Here is a 19,856-nt window from a genome sequence, read left to right on the forward strand (position 1 = left end):
TCTACTTAAATGTAAATTTCTTGGGGTGATCCTGGATGCCAATTTGACGGGGTCCGACCATTACAATTACATCCTACAAAAACTCCAATTAAGGAAGATGATTGTCAAACACATCACGGGCAAGAGATGGGATAACCACCCCAAAGCACTGATGTTGCTATATAACAATATGATCCAAGCAGTGTTGGAGTATGGCACTGGTGTACTTCCACACCCAAATAAGATAATACGACAGAAATTATCGTCGACAGTGTATGGTATAAAGCTAAACAAATCCTTGGTTTAAGAGGAAACCCCAAGAAAATACGAGTTTTTCAAGAACTGCAATTATCGAAGTTCTATACAAGACAAGTTAGTGCTTGCCACCAGATCATGGGAACGATATTTGCAAATATGAGTCATACCTATATAAAAAACTTAAATGGTTGTTTTTGTTATACTTACGAGTTGGGGGAGAGGAATTGATAGGCCGCAGCCCGCAATTTATAAAGATTTTTGGTACATATTATAAAAACTCTACGGTCTGCAAATCCCCAAGATTCCCTGTTTACTGCACCGATTATCAGATCTTTACAAACAACATATCCACTGAGATGCAAAAGTTTGCAAACTGCCAATCCAGTAGTGCTTTTTTGTGTGAATACATACAACAGATAAAGATGACTTACCCAAATCTCTTGGAAATCTACACGAATGGGTCAAAAATGGAAGAAGGAACCGGTGCGGCCTACTTTAATAAAACCACAGGAGATAAAAAAGCGGTCAGTTTACATAAAAATACTTCCATATTTACGGCTGAAATCCGTGCAGTGGAAGAGGCGCTGGTTTCCATACGTCACATATACGACTCACATATACGGATCTTTACGGACTCGAGGAGTGCCCTCCAAGCTATTATAGATACAACAGTTCATATATCACAGTCTATGGCTTTGGTACACTGCAAACAAGTTATCTTAGAACTCCAAACATGAAATAATGACATATAACTGGTATGGATTCCTAGTCATTGAGGTATTCCTGGAAACGAATATGTGGATCAGATGACGAAGTCAGCAGCGAAGGTTATGCCAACGATAAATGAACCCCTGACTCTTCAGGATTATCTCATCCAATACGTCCAGACAGTAAAGAGACGGGACGGAAAAAAAACCAAGACCCATCTATCAGATGGCAGCATTAACGAGACAAGAGATTTCGTTAATTATGAATATTAGGCGTAACATAGCACTTACCCCAGCTTATCAATATAAGATTCGATTAACTGATTCTGCTAGATGTATCTGAGGTCAGTGGGGCGACCTAAATCATGTTTTGCTTGGGTGTGAACGTATCTCTCTGCAATACAGAGATTCCTATCAGAAGTGTTTCCTATACAGGGGCAAGGTCTCTGTTCGATTTTAAACTTAATTGCTTCCTCAAATTTGCTTATATTGAAAGCACTTATTCGACACATTCGCAGATGCAAAATGAAGTTATAAGAATTGTATATTTAATAAATTTGTGTTATCGACACCAATCAAGAAAGATATTATAGGTTAACATGGACGTTAACATCGCGTTAAAGAAGAAAGGCGATAGGACGTCCCAAAATAAGTAACAACAACAACAACATATTAATATCAAAGGACCAGACGCTCTGCAATGACATTTTTCCCCCACAACTGATAAAATTCTGAATGCAAAATGGGGACACTTTAGCGAAGAAGGGAAGGACAAAATTACAAAATGGAATGGAGTCTTTAAAAAATTCATCATTATAATTACAGAGGATAAAAGATGATTTTTAAGGTGAGGGTTTTAGACTTTTTCCATTGCTGGTTGTCACAATCAAAAATTAAGACACAACCGTTCGAAGGATGGTTCTCCCTTCGTCTTCAGGTGGAAGGAAGGAGAGAAAGGAAAAAACCTACTGTTGGGACCGTTACGTACATCTATTCTGTATGACTGAACCCTGACTGGATAAAGTCCAAATCCCTCACCTAAACATTAATGATCCACCATTGCTTTCCAACCCCTCATTTAGATCAATAAAAGATTATGCTTATTATTATTATTATTATTATTAATAAAACTCTTATGATTCTGCTGATTTTTAATTATTATTATTATTATTATTATTATTATTATTATTATTATTATCAGGGCCCGGATTTAGTGACATGCCATCTTTCTTCCATCAAGGAGTATGCATTGCTCTCAAGTATTACAATCCTGAACACGAACCTCTGTTTATGAAATATTAATTCTATTGTACATTTGTTTCGCCACATTTTCTATTTTTGAAGTTTTAGGTTATTTTTTTAAGTTTTAAGTCTTTTTTTCGTCATTATTTTCGCAATTTACTTTCTGTATATAGGATCCTCTTTTTTTTTTTTTTTTTTTTTTTTTGCAAAATATTAAATTACTTTAAATAATTAAATTTTTTTTTAATTTATTTTTAACCTAACGAAATAAATGGAAGTTTGATCACTGGCTCGACAATGTTCATGTTGAGAGTGTGTCTTAAATATACTTATTCTTGTCACTGCAACCAATTCTCCTAATTCCAACCTACCTTTAGTAAAAATAAAAAAACAACATGTCGCTCGATAATGTACATATATGTTGAAAGTAGTTATTTTAGCACTTCATTCGTTGTTTTCACTGTGACAGATTTAGTTAATTACAGATTTTCGGAGAGGAATGTTTGTTGTCCAGTTTTCATAGTTTCATTCAGCCATGCTAAAATAAAGCCATCTAAATCTTGTCATTTAAGACAAATTGTAACTGAATTTGGACATGATGCTTTCTTTATGGACGGTGAAGTATTATCCAGTAAGTTATGTGAAACAAAGGTATCAGCTGAAAGAAAATTCACCGTTCAAAAACCTGTGAGTCGGAATAAGCATATACAGGCAATGCAACAAGCAAGTAAGAAGAAATCCACGCAACTTTTACAGCAACAAAGTGTATCCATGAAGGAGAATAAATCGTCAGATTTTTACAGAGACTTTTATGATGCATTTGATACTTCTTACATTGAAGAAGTTGTCACTGTCAATGATTTGGCGCATTTCAAGTTTGCTAAAGTTATATCAGCGAATGTGGAAAGGACTTCCTCACAATACAAAAATAAGGTAATATTTTTTATACGTTCTCTTTCCTAGAAAATACAAGTTCGCGAAATCAAATTAATGTTAGTTTTAATTTCAGTTCTAACGTTACAGAAGTAACGATTTTGTTCTACTGCTATACCCTAAATTTAAGACTAACATTTTCAAGCAATTTTATGTGATTTTATAGATCATTTTAGATATATTTAGGTTATAATGATTATAGTCACAATGTTATAATTATTTGTATTATTATGTCGTCATTAGTAACATTAATATCACTACCTTCATTATTATTATTATTATTATTATTATTATTATTATTATTATTATTATTATTATTATTACTACTACTACTACTAGTACTACTACTACCACTATTATTATTATTTCATCATTAGTATCATCTTTACCCGGATTAACTTCATTATCATTATTTCATCACTGATGTCATGATTAATATCATAATATAATTATTAGCATTGTTATCACCATCATTATTATTAATATTTTCTTAATCACTATGATTACTATTATTGTTGTATGTGATTTCCTCTGTGCACTGATGACTTGTTCCTTTTTTAACTTTCATATATTCCCGATAATTTAAAAATATAACTGTTATTGCATATTGCGATATGCTTTCTAGCGCTCTTCTAACCAAGGTGACGTCTTACGCAGAACCCCAAGAAACTTGTACGTCTCCTTCACCATTATTATAATCCAACGTTTCCCAACTCAGGGGGTTCGCAAAATATTTCAAGGGGTTCGTCAAAACTTTTCCGTAATGGCGGGTTTCGAAGTTAGGCCTATTATTGTTTCCTTCATTTCTGCGGCATTGTTATAATAATAATATTAATAATAATAATAATAATAATAATAATAATAATAATAATAATAAATTATTAATTGATTTTAGATGTTAATGTGGAATTTCAACAAACATATTTAATTTTGTATTTTCAACAATAGTCTACTTCTTCTTTCTTTCTGGCAAATGCAGTAAGTTGTTAGTTGTCTATCAGAATCGTTTTCGTTCACATTAAAATAGATAACTGGTTGAAAAGTGGAAACAGAGTTTAACAAAATCGCAAGTTAGTGTTGTGTCTACAGGTCATTCAGCTTCTAGTGATGTGTGTCAATCCGACAAAAGTGAACCGTGTGTAAAGAAAAGAAAGAACGATGATAATTACATTAGGTTTGGATTTTCATATATAGATGACAAGGACTGTCAAAGACCACAGTGTGTTGTTTATGGTGACATTCTTGCTAACAGTGGTCTGAAACTTTCTCTACTTAAACGCCATTTAGCAACTAAACACCCCACCCTCGTATACAAATCTGCTGATTCTTTTACACGAAAAGTAGTGAGTGGAGAAATGACTTAACTACTTTTGTATCCGCTGCAAACAGTGACAATGAGAATGCTCTTGAAGTGTCTTATCGCGTTAGCTACAGAATTGCTAAAACGGCAAAACCTCATTCAATAGATGAAGATTTAGTGCAGCCATTTATAAATACTGTAGTAAGTGCATGCTTGGAGAATCTTAAAAAAAAAGTTAATATGGTACCATTGTCCGACAATACGATCAACCGCCGAATTAAAGACATGGAAAATTATGTCGAAAATGAAATTTTGAAAAGAGTTCATGCCAGTCCTCTTGCGATTCAACTTGACGTATAGACTGATGTTACCAATTTAGCCATTTTGTTACTTTTCGTCCTTTATATTAATGGGGAGTCTGTAGAAGAGGAACTACTATTCTGCAAACCCTTAAAAGAGAGAACTACGGGAGCAGATATATTGAAGTTAACCGACGAATATTTTCGCGAAAAATCAATAGACTGGACTCAGTGTGCAGGCATTTGTTCAGATGCTGAGAAATCTATGACAGAGTGTTATGCTGGGTTTGTTGCCAAAGTGAAATCGGTAGCGATGAACGTTTCTTGGACACATTGTTGCATTCATAGACAGGCTCTTGTTTCTAAACACATGCCCGATGGATTGAAATGTGTGCTGGACGATGCAGCGAAAATAATAAATTTTATTAAGGCTCGCCCTACATAATGTCGAAATAAAACTCAACTCAAACGCAAACTTACTAGGCACTTGGTCAGTAATTGAGACTCGTTCAGACATGGTTTCTTGTAAATAGTTCTCTTAATATATCACAAAATATTTCAATATTCGGTAATTTCATCACTATAGAATTTTGTTATTATAGGTTTAATTTGTAATTCAGTAAATACAAAAAATATTCTTTGTTCTTAACTTCTATGATAAAATGTCTAGCGTTCATTAATCAGGTCATCTTGTCGTACTTTAATTTTTATTGCAATTTTAATTGTAAATTTAAGATTAATTGTAATTTTATTCTTCATATTATAGCTGTAATCCCCTGGTAGAGGGGCAGAGAAGGCCTGACTGTCTTATCTCTACCAGGTTAAATAAATAAATACTACTAATACTACTACTACAAATTCCCGCATCTTTACCGTGCTTTGTGAGGAAATGGGAAGCATTTGTAAGTGTCTATCTCATACTGAAGTTAGGTGGCTATTTCGAGGTAGAACTATTTCCGGACTATACGAGCTTAAAGACGAAGTTTACGTTTTTCTCAACAGCCATGCCTTTCACCAAGCAAAGTGCATGGAAGATGAAATCTGGCTTCAGACTTTAGCTTATTTGGCAGACATTTTCTAAAAAACTAACCGTTTAAACTTATCTCTCCAGGGGTCAAATATAAACGTTTATATTGTGCAAGACCGTAGTGAATGATTCATTAAAAAAACTTAAATTTTGGGAAACGTGTTTCAATAGCAAACAAAGCAAGTGCTTTGATACCCTTCACAACTTCCTGGTGGAAAATCATCTTTCTTTGGACAAAATGTCAAGTACATGGTTAAAGAACATTTGAAGGGACTTGGAAAAACCTTCAGAGAATATCGCAGGTGCTCGTGTAAAGGAGGTTAAGTCAAATTGTAAGGTATGTAAACTTCTCTCCTTTGATACTGAACAAAACCCCTTTGTCACAAACTATGGAGCACTGTAACTGCATCATAGATGGAAGAATAACTTAACCCCTTTAACACAAGAAAAAAAGTAATTGTGGATAGTTCAAATCTGTACTTATTCCAGTTTAGTCAATTCATACTTAACCCCCTTTACACGAGCACCAGCGATATTTCCCTGCTATGTACAATAATAACAATTGGATTCACAATCCCTTCGAAAAGTCAATTTCAGAATCCACACTAATGCGTAGATGAAAAAGAGCAGCTTCTTGAAATTTCTACTGACTTTCAGTTACAGAAAAGTTATAAATCTTTGTCATTAATTGGTTTTTGGTTGAGTTTAAAGGATTTCCCAGTGTTAGTGAATAAAGCCATAACGGCTTTATTACCCTTTTCATCCACATATTTGTGCGAGAAGTCGTTTTCCTCATATGCCTATTTAAAAAATAAATACAGAAACAGACTTTGTGCTGAAAGTGATCTGAGACTTTATTCAACTTCTGTTGTTGTTCACTTCAAAGCTCTGTGCCATGGAAAGTACGCGCAACCTTCTCACTGAATTCCAAGGAAGAGGTGAATAATTACAATGAAAACTTGTATTTATTATTGCAACTAGGCCTACAGGTTGTGTAACTTTGAAGCCGTAACTATAGGTTTTAACCGTTAAGGGTTAAGTTAATTTAAAGTTATTAAACCTTTTGCTTGGAATTAAATCTTATGCATGTCTACTGCATGTATACTTAGAAGTCAGTGGTTCACCCAAATGAGATCGTTGTGGAAGGTGTTCGCGAGTAAAAAAGATTGGGAACTGCTGTTAAATACAATCCCATCACGGTTCAGCGCAGGCTACAGTGATCTGCAGTGTTGTTCATCACTCTACATTGTCTTGGCTTCAAATTGACAACAATGGTCGTCGTTTAGTTAGAAAGAAAACGGACTATGATGAGAACACAATTTGGCTGCAACAATGGTGCATTTGGAAACTTCTCAAAAATCAATAATGAAACTGCAACTAATTTTGTTTCCATTCATCCTACCCTTCTCATCCGAGAAGTATTTCATTTCGAAGATATCTCGCATCTGTGCAAGCGTTCAAGGATTTTAAAACCCATTTATGCCCAGGTGGGTCGTTTTCAACCCATCGATTAAAATTATTTGTCACGCGAATTAGTCTAGGCAACACTACGTGTCTACTTTTCTTAGATGCACAAGGTACATTGCACTTGTGGAACACGCGAGAAACCAATAGACCACGTCATTATTGCGCGGGAACTTGTCGAATAACATGACGCAACTACCGTCTACCTTGGAGGAAAAAAGAGTGAGTAAAAACTCTTGTCAATCCATGAATTATATTAACAATCAGCGTTTCCTGCCAAGAATATTCAGGAGAATGTGTATCTTGTATATTTACGTTATTTGCTGTACAGTCGGACTTAGAATTTAGTGTGGGTCGATAACGACCCACTAAGCACTTATTCGAGAATTACCTTTCACATAGCTTTTCATTATGATATCATTTCGTTTTCTTATTTTTTTAGTGATGTTTTTACGAACAACTGCCTCAATAGAAGTTTGTGTTAGGATTAGAAGTGGTTTTGGGGATGATAATTCTGAAAGCATTTCTCAGAATATCTCAGGATTATTACCGCTTTCGTTTACAACATTGTTTTATTTGTGTAATGACAGCCGAGTGTGAATAACAATCAGAATGACCCCATTTGTCTTTTTATTCTCTTCATGAGAGTCCCTTACCGGCCCCATCTGAAAAATGAGATCCTTCATTACAGTTTCCATAATCACAATTATTTCCTCTTTTCAGACTCACTGGTCTAAAAGTAATCTAAAATCTACGATAGTTGGAGAGATCTGATTCTTCCGAAATCCCAAAATACGGGGCAGATATATTCATTGGTCTGCCTGAGGACAACGGATGCAGATTCTGGAGATGAAGATTGCAAGGACTCCGACCGAACTCAACTACAAGCAGAGTTAGTGACAGAGCTACCAGATATTGTTCAGACTTATAATGAGGAAGGGGGCAGGAGGCATAGATATTAGAAAAGATTCAGATCTTATCAGCAATAAAATTGACAATTCTCCACCACCGACACGTAGAATAAAGTGCGAAAGAAATAAAGGTGAGCATCATGTCTAACCAACATGGAGTAGCCCCTTTACAAGAAGAAAGACGATATCAAAGTTCGTCTGCCTTATGTTTTCGGTAAATATAATTGCAATATCAGTCGCGTACATACTTCTGATCTACGTGTAAAAAATGGCACATATCATTATTTTCGTGGTTATTAGATGTATGCGTGAACAATGCTTGGCTTTGCAGTACTGGTAGTTGATCATATGGAAAGTGTTTGGATGCACTCGCCTTCGGCCACGAAATAACGCAAGCTTAAAATATGACATTTCTCCAAAAAGTGGAAGACGAATTCGTTCCTTCGATACCATCAAAGAACACCGGAGGAAGGATCACTGGGTACCTAATTATAGCCCAACAACAAAGACCTGATACAAGATTTGTGGCAATGTAAAAGCATGTCAGAGGTGCACCATATCATGAGTAGAACTAAGGAGATATGTCATGTATTTTTAGCAGGATATTTTACGACGTTGTATCAACATCTCAGATTATTTAGCGTCTGAATGAGATGAAGGTGATAATGCCTGTGAAATGAGTCAGGGATTGAGCACCAATAGTTACACCGCATTTTCTCATATTGGGTTGAGGGAAAACGCCGGAAAAAACCTCAACCAGGTAACTTGCCATACCGGGATTCGAACCCGGACAACTTGGTTTCGCGGCCAGATGCGCTAAACGTTACTCCACTGGTGTGGACCTTATATCATGTACCATAATTTATTGTTTTTCTAATTATTTATTTCATCCAGTACAAGGTTTCCTTTCAGATTTGTCAATGTAAAATATATGTGAATGTGAATGTAGCTCTCAGAGAAATTATTCAATAAATATCTTTAAAAATCGTATGTTTTTAGTATGGTAATGATTTGTTTATACATTACTTTTAAATTTAACAAGTTGCATACTACGCAAAAGCATAAATAAAAAAAGAATTCATCAAAACATTATAATGAACAAATTCTCGACGAAGTGCCTAGTGGCTCGTTATCGACCCATCCCATAAATTTTTACCCAAGTAACAAAATCAGTATTTTCATAGTTCCTCATGCTTACAACGTCCCTCTGACTCACTTAATATGATATGTGAAACAAAAATTAAAAAAAAAAATAATCTGGGCATAAATGGGTTAAGGCTACTCGTCGCCGAAAAACACAAGAATCATAATTAAAATGTTTCTCACCTGTGTGTGCAGGCGTTTATAAGCTACTATGCTACTCGTTTGCGATAAATAGATAATTACAAATAACATTTCAAAATTTTCTCGCCTGTGTCCTAGAGAGCATGGATTCCTAGGCTACTTGAATGCGAGATACACTTACCACAAAGATCATATTTAAAGGCTTCTCACCTGTGCACCGACATTCATGGACTTTCAGGTTACCAGAGTGCGAGAAACTCCACAATTGGAAGTTTCTCAACTGTGCACACGAGTTCTGGTCTGTTTAGGCCACTTGAGAGTGATAAACGTATTTCACAAACATTGCATTTAGAAGGCTTTTGGCTTGTGTGCAGGCCTTCATGTCTTTTTGGGAACTTGAATCCGAGAAACAACACAAACACCGCATTTCAACTGTTTCTCACCTGTGTGCACTAGTTCATGACTTTTAGCTTATTGGAATGCGAGAAAATTTCCCGCAATCACTGTATTTCAATGTTTTTTTTGCCTGTGTAACAAACGATCATGTCGTTTTAGGGAACTTGAATCCGAAAAACACTTACCACAAACACCGCACCTGAAAGGTTTCTCGCCTGTGTGCAGGTGTTTATGTTTTTTTAGGGAATGTGAATCCAAATAACACTTTCCACATACACCGCATTTGAAAGGTTTCTCACCCATGTGCATTGGTTCATGTCTTTTTAGGGAACTCAAACTCGAGAAACACTTCCCACAATTATCACATTTGAAAGGTTTTTCGCCTGTGTGCACGCGTTCATGTCTTTTAAGCCAACTCGAATTCCAGAAAAACTTACCACAAATATCACACCTGAAACGTTTCTCGCTGGTATGCTTGCGTTCATGCTGGCTTAGGTTACTTGAATCCGAGTAACACTTACCACACATATCACATCTGAAAGGCTTCTCGCCAGTGTGCAGACGTTTATGTCTTTTTTGGCAACTCGAAGTGGAGAAGCACTTACCACAAATATCACATCTAAACGGTTTCTCACCAGTGTGCATGCGTTCGTGCTGGGTTAGATTACTTGAATCCGAGTAACACTTACCACAAACACCGCATTTGAAAGGTTTGTCACCTCTGTGCAGGCGTTCATGGCTTTTTAGATTATTCGAACGTGAGAAACACTTCCCACAATCATTGCATTTGAAAGGTGTCTCGCCTGTGTGCACGGGTTCATGTCTTTTTAGGGAACACGAATTCGAGAAAGACTTACTACAAATATTACACCTGAAAGGTCTCTCACCAGTGTGCAAGCGTTCATGTCGACTTAGATTACTTGAATCCGAATAACACTTTCCACAAACATCGCATTTGAAACGTTTCTCAACTGTGTGCAAAGTTTCATGTCTATTTAGGGAACACGAATTCGAGAAACACTTGCCACAAACATCGCAGCTGAAAGATTTCTCAACTGTGTGCAGGTGTTCATGTGTTTTTACACTACTAGACTCCGAGTAATACGTGCCATAAATTTCACATTTCACAGGTTTCTGGCCTGTGTGCACGGGTTCATGTCTTTTTAGGGACCACGAATTCGAGAAACACTTACCACAAACATCACATCTGAAAGGTTTCTCGCCAGTGTGCATACCTTCATGGCATTTTAGGTTATTTAAACGCGAGAAACACTTCCCACAATCATTGCATTTAAAAGGTTTATCGCCTGTGTGCACGGGTTCATGCCTTTTCAGGGAACACGTATTCGAGAAACACTTACCACAAACATCGCATCTGAAAGGTTTCTGACCTGTGTGCAAGCGTTCATGGCTTGCCAAGTTATTCGAACGCGAGAAACACATCCCACAATCATTGCACTTGAAAGGTTTCTCCCCCGTGTGCACGGGTTTATGTCTTTTTAGGGAGCACGAATTCGAGAAACACTTACCACAAACATCGCATGTGAAAGGTCTCTCGCCAGTGTGCATGCGTTTATGCCGACTTAGATTACCTGAATGCGAGTAACACTTGCCACAAACATCGCATTTGAAAGGTTTGTTGGTTACATTCTTGCGTAAATGCCCGGTTATTTTTGCCGAAATCGAGAAAGATTTTCTAGACATTTCGATTTCCAATTGCTTCTCATCTTCAGGAGTCCGTGTAGGTGTTCCTGAGAAACCTGAATTCTTGGGAGACTCACATACAGGCTTGTGCTCTTCGTATGCAATACCGTCGAATTCCGATGATACAGTACTGTCGCTTGTAGCTGCAATCCTGACGAAAATATACTCAGTGAATAAAAAAAAGTCCCAACAAATACCGGTATACACTGAAGTAATGAACATTCAAGCCAAAAAAAAAACTTAATGTCACCAGAAAGTACATTATCGTTAGAGATACATTGTTGCAAATAATGTGTTGGAAATATTAAAATTATCTCTACATTCCGGTCTTCTTTACAACCAATTTTATGTGGAAAATATCATGTTTGAAACCATTTAGCTGGTTTTTTTTTCCTTATGAAATCTGTCTAAAGTCACACAGATTCTGGTGACTTTAGATACAATTATTATTCTATAAACAGTGTGTGTGTGTGTGTGTGTGTGTGTGTCTGTGTGCGCGCGCGTGCGTCCGTGTATATATATATATATATATATATATATATATATCAGTGACATTTTATTTTTATTAGTACTGAGTTAGTGAGTATAGTACGTTCCAGAAATACGTCCGCGTTTTCCAGTGACGAAAGAGCTTTCAATATTGAATCGTATTTTCGCAACGGGTACTGTCGTCCGTTTGCCCACGTTGCATCCCAGTTTCCCTCACCCACTTCTGCTCGCCCCTCTGTAAAGACTAGTGGCTGGACTGTCTTTGCTCTTTTCTGAATACATTCATTTCTGTTAGGAATTGGATGTCTAAGTAATATTACACAACTGTTTAAAATAACTTAAATCAAAGGACTCCTTAAGTAATTAACTGTCACGTGATTTCCCCCCTTTCTACGCCCCTGCGAAAAACCATTTGGACAGACAGTAGACAGCATGTCTGAGTAATTTAACCTTTTCAGATCGGGCAGAAGTGAAGACTGAATTTACAGTACGTAAGGTACTCTTTTTACAGCAGGTACAGAATTAATTCAACGAGAGATACTAGTTCGAAGGACGAGACTGGTAATTGCAATTAGGTACAATAGTCTATGACTCTATAGTGCGATAATATGCACAAAAGAACTGAAGCCTGTATCGAAATGAATGGCCACCATTTTCATAAATGTGTTTAAATATCCATATTATGATTATTTTGCAATTTAACTTCTTTTTCTACATTGTACGCTAATGTGCTATATACAGTATAATATACACTGCATAATGAATACGTCCGAATGGATAGCTGAGTTCGTGAGTAAAAACACTCATTGTTAATACAGTACTGTATTTTGATTAAACAAAAACCAAATGAAAATTATCAAACTCAAATTCGCGACATTTCCTAGTTTACGTAATTTTTATTCCTTCCTATACCTAGTAAAGCGATTTGTTTGTATTTTATGCCAGTATCATCGAACTCCAGTCTTGGAAGGGGGTAGCAAACGGTGTTTCCGGTTCTCAACCGTTAATCCAAAGGTATAGTCAGGTTAATATTAGAAATGTTAATACAAATAAAATTATGTCCCTGTATACATATATATATATATATATATATATATATATATATATATATATATATATATATATATATACACACAAGCTGAATCATTTAAAATTTGTACTCCGAATATTTCTGAAATGGAAGCTGGTACTGATGCCCTTGTTACCACAGAATTGAAGTGTAACCAAGAACTCATAATTTATTGTAGCCCATACACAGACTTTAATCATTATTAGAATGTGAATTTTTTTTAGGCAGTTACATTTTTCAAATGGAAGAATACCTACTGACATGAACAAAATAAAACTAGAGTACATTATAATATCAACGGTGTTTTTTGCAGATTTATATTCTAAGTGGTTTACAAGATATCATATTTGAAAATTGTAAATATCGACAGATGTCTGCTTCATGCATTAGTACTAACTTAAGAGAAACAAAAGTGAATAAACTAATTCTTTGGATTCTTACACAGAAAGAGAAACTTGGCTTTCAAAGGTTGTGTTCAAAATGACGACCACCAGCTTCAATAAAAGCTTTCCGTCTGCTATGTAAAGATTGCTATCATGTTCTAGCATATCTGCAGAAATTTCAGGACAGGCAGCAATAATTTGTTGTTTCATATCATTTGGTATGTCCTTGTAGACAGTGTCTTTTAGCTCTCTCCACAGAAAAGAATCTAAAGGAAGAAATATGGTGAACAGGCTGACCAAGGTACAGGTCCCCTTCGTCCAATCCAACGATTTTGAAACAATTGGTGAAGACAAGCTGTAATATGTTGTACACTATGTGCTGGACAGGAATCATGCTGATACTACAGGTTCCTTCTAGTTTGTAGTGGAACATCTTCTGACATATGTGGAAGTTGATCTGTTAGGAGATTGAGCTACTTTTGAAAATCAAGTATTCCTTCCATGAGAAAAGGGCTTATGGGCCATGATTGGTAAATATTGGTTCATCAGTAAACAAGACACGTGTACATGTCCATGTACAAAAGTTAACACGATTGTCAAAATCGTTTCCATGCAGCTCCCGATGGAGACATGATATGGATGGGACTTATGACAGTGTAGAACGCGTAGTACCTTCCCTGATTCATGTCACTTCTTCGTGCAAATGTGCTGGAACTGACTTGCGGATCTACAGCAACAGCAGCTGGAACATTAATTTCACTCTCTTTTCCTGTCAGTCATTAGTTGAATTATGCGACAATTTGCTTCAGGGAATTCGTACCAGTACGTTTCGTCCCATGTATTTCGTACCAAACACAATTTGTATCGTGACAAATTCAGTACACACTGTTCGTTCTGGACAACATTTCTCCCAAGCAATAAGTAACAAGGAAGTTAAAGCGTAATAAATATTTATTTCAAAACAATTAGGCTAATGCTATAGAAGCTTAAAATAAATTGCCTGTTGTATTGTAAGCAATAGCTCGCAAGTAGCCAAATATCTTTATATTTATCCTATCTTTAAAGAATTCTGGTTATCCTTTTCTCTGGTTCTACATAGTTTTCCTCTTTTTGGGGGAACCACGTTCGTCCAATCTGAGATTTTGTCTACAAACTAGAGATATTTCGTTTTGGAGTTTTTGCAGGAAATCTGTAAGAGATGTGATTTGTCCATCAGGAGGTTTAATCTGTCATGTGAGCCTTCTACTGGGTTGATGGTTCTTGGAAAACCAGCTATTGTGTGATCACAGCAATTCCACAGATTGATTGGGAACATAAGTTGTGCGTACCACATCCAAGATGTCCTCTGGTGTACTTCTTCTTTGCATGCTCAAACAAAGGCACTAGAACATGCCTGCACAAGGTTAGCGCTCTCCGAGCCGGCTCATAGCTCATGAGCGGAATGTAGATATTAGCTGCGTTCTGTATAAGGGTGGACTGGATGAAGGGGTGATCTCCTATAAAATATACACAAAAGGAAGTACTATTGCGAGTGCTTATGAAATGAATTCCCGTTCAGTGTTTGCAAAACTATCTTGGACTATTATTAACTAATAAAGAAATATTTATTTTACAGAAGTAATAGAAATTCTATAGCTATTTAAATGTACGATATCGTTTTGCTATATTTTTATTTATCAGTATATCAAAACGAGGTTTTATGCTGTTGGCAGCTGAAAGGAACAGTAGCCTACTGATCATAATGAAACATCAGTTACAGATGTTCCATGTCTGCCTTTATTAAAGTTGATTATAGAAAACAGTTGCTCACGAATACAAATGTTGAGCCAAACATAGCAATCATTTTCACAGCCAGCCTGTGTAGTCGTGGATATTATTGCTAATGTTTAGTCTTGTAAAACTCAACCAGACTAGTAGTATTATTCAAACGATCTTTAGCTCTTAGGTCACATTGAAGATTAATAAGTTCGAGCTGTAAATCGTTAAATGTTAATGTTATGTTCCGTCTTTTAGATTTCTCCATACTGTACTTTAGCAGTCGGTAAGCAACGTGAAAGAGTTACTGAGAATAGGCTTACACACTGCACTCCACTAGATAACTTGAGTGGTCGTTTCCCTCTTCTCTACCTATAGCAAGTCTATGTCATTCTGACGTATCTTCCTCTCCGTTTCAGCAAGCGGTAAACACTGCTCTCCCACTCCGAAGGAGCGCGCGCGCTCGTTGAGAGCTGTTTGTGGAGGCCTGCACTAGAACATCTGAAGAGGCTTCTCAAAGGAGGTTGAATGCTTCCAGTACTTCATATCCGTCATTTTGTTGTCTGTACACGATGAATGCCAGTGCAATAAGGGAATAGAACTGCAAGCGAATGTCGGTATTGTCCTCTTTCAAATTCTCCCCATTGCTCCTTCAGATTACAACTTACACCATAATGCCTGTCCTAAATTAAACAAACAGCCGGCTGGTTTAGCTAGTGGAAAAGTTTCCTTTATTCTATTAATAGCACTTTGCTTGAAATCAGTGGAAATAAATGAGGGTGACAACTGCTCTCCAAAAAGTGTATCCACTTCATCTATTAACACACTGAACAGCTCACAATATAAAGCTTTGGTTTTGTTTCAGAGCAAGGTCATGACTACAGGAAACCACTGGCCCCTGACATTAGCATGAATCGTGTATAGTTGACATAATTTTAGGAGGAGATGCAAAAGTTCCATCACAAATCCAATATTCACAAGTAACAAGTTTTCACAGTTGATCTTGTGTGGCAAAGATTGTTAATTTACTTTCAGGATTGAAATGTAGCAACCATTCATGACATGTCTGGTATGAATTAGAATGGAACCAATTGACCGGGACAAACTTGTAAAATATACCAACCATCACAGGTATGAATTGTTTTCTGGGATGAATTGTCGTAGTGACAAATTGACCAGGACAAATTGTCGTGACACTGTTAGTTTCTGTTACATAATTTTGCATCCAAAATATTGGAATCTGAAAGGTAAGTTCTTAATTATATTTATAGATATGGTCCCATAGCAGGTCTGTACAATTACAATTTGAATCAGTGTTAGAATTTGGAGATGAAGCATTGCAAAGCAATGGCCACTTCACAATGATCATGCTTCAGTTATCCCTACGTGTTATGCTATATCTGTGGGGTGTATATACTAAATATAAATATGACATCTGTGTCCGAATTTGTGAAGACAGCACATTTACGTCAATTTTCTGTCAACATAATCCATGGGCTTCCTGTATCATATGCAAAACTTGTATGGTGTATATGCGCCAGTGGACAAATGGAAAGAGATGTACCAATGATTATTTTTGTAAAATTAATATGATATGCATCAATTGAAATAATCATGATAAGACATCACATCCTGATCTACCTTCAGCTATGAGATGTGTGCCATACTCGGAACTCTAGCTGTTCCACCATTCCATAAGCTGCCAGAGCTATCAATTGATGAATCTTTTAAGTTTATGTGTGTGATGTAGCACAAGGAAAAGAACGTGGGGACAGCGACAGTGATTTTCGAACTTACATAGTGAATGCTTTGATCACAATGGGTTGAGTGATTACATTGTTCCCATTTGATGATACTTTATTAATCTATCAAAACACAACTTTTCAAAATCTGCGAGAAAACGTAAAATCTTTACATTCGAAAGTTCATTTACTAAACATAATGAAACAGGTAATAAGTTAAACAAAACACTGCTGACAGCCACAGTAAAAATTAAAAGTTTTGACAGAATTTGCTAATTTGCTGATGCAATGCAAATATTAAATTATAGTTTTAAAAATAAATTTCACATAATAGAATAAAGGACTGTAAAACTAAAAAATAAATCTTTCATGACACTTAAATCTGTTCCCATGAAATATATCTTGTAATTTGAAAAGGGTTCTCAAAGGCGATTGGAACTTCACACTATTTTCTGTTTCTATTCAGTTCTTGACCAAGGCCCGTACTTTCTGTATCATTCTAAACTTTAATCTGTGTTTCATAAAAAAAATTGTTATTTAAGATACATTTGGCTGTATTTCAAAATATGAAAATCTGACAACAAACACAACCTACAAACGCAGTGAAGTATGAACAGACAGACGATAAGCTCCAGCTAGCTGCTGCTGCAAAAGTAACGCAACCTTTAAGTACAGAAGTACAGACCCGTAAAACCTGTCGCAACTTTCGCAGCACTCGAATTGAACAGCATGAAAAGCAGCCAACTAGCAAAATGCACAGGGATTGCAGCCACGGTAGAAATGTTGCTAATCAAACTAGTGACTAGTGACCCCATATGAAATCATGTTTCTCGAAGGACAGCAGAATAATAAAGCAGCAGATATATACTGTTTTTGCTGTAAGAAAAATCCTAATGTAAACATAGGCACGTTGCTGTCATACCCGTGATTGGCTCCCAGTCGAAACACTCACATGACGCAGTAAAATAGCGTTCGTATTTGGAAACCACAATCATGTATTATTTCAAAATAAAAAATTGAATTCTAGTTGTTAAATACGATGAAACATTTAACTTCACTCATGTGTAAAACACTATGTAAAAGAAGTGCTACTTTTATATTTTGTTATGTACTATGAACGCGGATGAATACCAACAGTAATACTGAGGTAGTCTGTTCTTGTAATAAGCTGGCATCGTAGTTGTTCATGTAAGCACGTGGTACTGAAGTATGGCTTCTGTATCCTCAACTGTCCATTGTGAAGATATAAGACTTAAAAATAATTTAATTGCAGTAATTATAAAGTAAATGTTTCCTAAGCAAACGAATGCATAGTAGTGAGGTTAGGCCTACTTGACGAGTAACGGGTATTGTTTAACATGAAACAGAATGTACAACAGTAGGTGGGATCACGTACTGAGAATCTATGGTGCCAAACAGCGGCCAATGAACCCTCACTTCAGTCACGTGCTAATGTTTACATTAGGATTTTTCTTACAGTGAAAAGATTATAGCAGGAGTTGTAGTGTGTTACTTGTCATGGTAATGACAATTTTAGTAGCCAATAATAGATAAAACAGTATCATTCATTATAAAATTTATTTCCTACATCACTATTAAATGAAGTTCTGAAAGGATGGAAGAAGCAAAACCAGCACAGTACACTCACCTCTCGGTCAACACTTCATCCTCTTCTGAAGATACTTCCACTTTCTGTTCCTGCTGAACTCTGTCCACATCGAACAAATCTTCCTGGAAAAGTGAGTAAATAATGAAGAGAGCATTAACTGACCACCTGGGTTATTCGTTTCCTATGTTAGTCGCCTCACTATTCAAACCTAGTGAATCCAATCTAACCTTTCTGTAAGGTTGTAATGTCTTTTACGCAAAATCTAATTAGTTCCCCCGAAATGCATTGACTTACTTCCTTCACACATCTTTCCTTAAATTCAGGTTATTTGCTTGTATTGTAGCGAATTGAAATCAAGTTCTGACCCTGTAAATATATGCATATCATGTATAAATGCTTTCTGAAAACGTAATGAGAATTTGCAATAATATTTGACGTAAATAAACAGTGAACAGGTTATATATTGAAACATTAATATATTTTACTGTTGAAAGTTCCATTAAATCAAAACATACACCCTTTAAGACGACTTATTCCTTTGACATAAGATAGCAGAAAATAAAGATTTTGCCACACATCTGCAAATTAATTTATAATGCAGATTTTTCCTGTGAGTTCAGAAGATTTCTAACCCAAAATGAACTGAGGTATGGAACCTGAAATTCGTCGTCATTGACGAAGCTGGTAAAACAACTGAAGAGAGAGCTTTCGTGGCAGACACAGATAATTATTACAGATCGAAATCCGTAGAAAATGGTGTAAATGCGGATTTTATAACATTATAAAATAAATCTGAAAATCAAACAAGCGCAGTCAATAAAATTGCCAGGGGACAGCGGACAATTCACTTAACAGTGTGGCATATATTCACAGGTCTGTATACAGAGTGTCCAGAAATTACTTATCGATTTTGTAGAAATAGGGCGTTTAGGTGAATGGTAATAAATTGCAAGTACAGTGAAACCTCTCCTTACGGACCCCCCAAGATATGGACACTCCTCATATACAGACAGATTTTTATGTCCCAATTGAAATAATATAGAAATAATGATGAATTTAACTCTCGTTTACGGACACTCTCTGATACGGACACAGACAGCTGTTTCACAGTCCTAAAGCTTGCTTTATCTCCTGACTGCAGACAGAACTTCGATTTCAAGACCTAATGTATTACAAAAATTGAAAATTTAGTTTTGAGAACTCTACAGAAATTCTTTAACATAAAAGAAGACAATAAGGGTCTCGTAGTCTACCACTAGCCCAGCCGGCTACCCCTTCTTAGTTGGAAGCGGGTGGATAAAGTCT

At 36.2% G+C, this 19,856-nt stretch overlaps 1 protein-coding gene across 7 annotated transcripts in view; it reads right to left on the bottom strand.

Annotated features, from left to right (window-relative positions):
• LOC138693007 (zinc finger protein 501-like) overlaps positions 1-19,856 on the bottom strand; it is a 161,261-nt gene that overhangs the window by 62,184 nt on the left and 79,221 nt on the right. For 3 of the 7 annotated variants that reach the window (XR_011330191.1, XR_011330193.1, XR_011330194.1), the window contains 2 exons: positions 18,591-18,673; positions 9,586-11,655 (listed from right to left, as the gene is read on the bottom strand). Coding sequence is in view for 2 of the 7 variants with exons in the window: in XM_069816513.1 (XP_069672614.1) it covers positions 14,896-14,941; positions 18,591-18,673 (129 nt within the window). In the remaining 5 variants the exon portion in view is untranslated. Of the gene's footprint in view, positions 1-9,585; positions 11,656-13,230; positions 14,942-17,325; positions 17,606-18,167; positions 18,674-19,856 lie in introns of those variants that run through there. The other 4 variants (XR_011330192.1, XM_069816513.1, XM_069816515.1 and 1 more) reach the window with 4 other exon arrangements.

This window comes from Periplaneta americana, chromosome 17, assembly GCF_040183065.1.
Source record: "Periplaneta americana isolate PAMFEO1 chromosome 17, P.americana_PAMFEO1_priV1, whole genome shotgun sequence".
Taxonomy (NCBI): Eukaryota; Metazoa; Arthropoda; class Insecta; order Blattodea; family Blattidae; genus Periplaneta; species Periplaneta americana.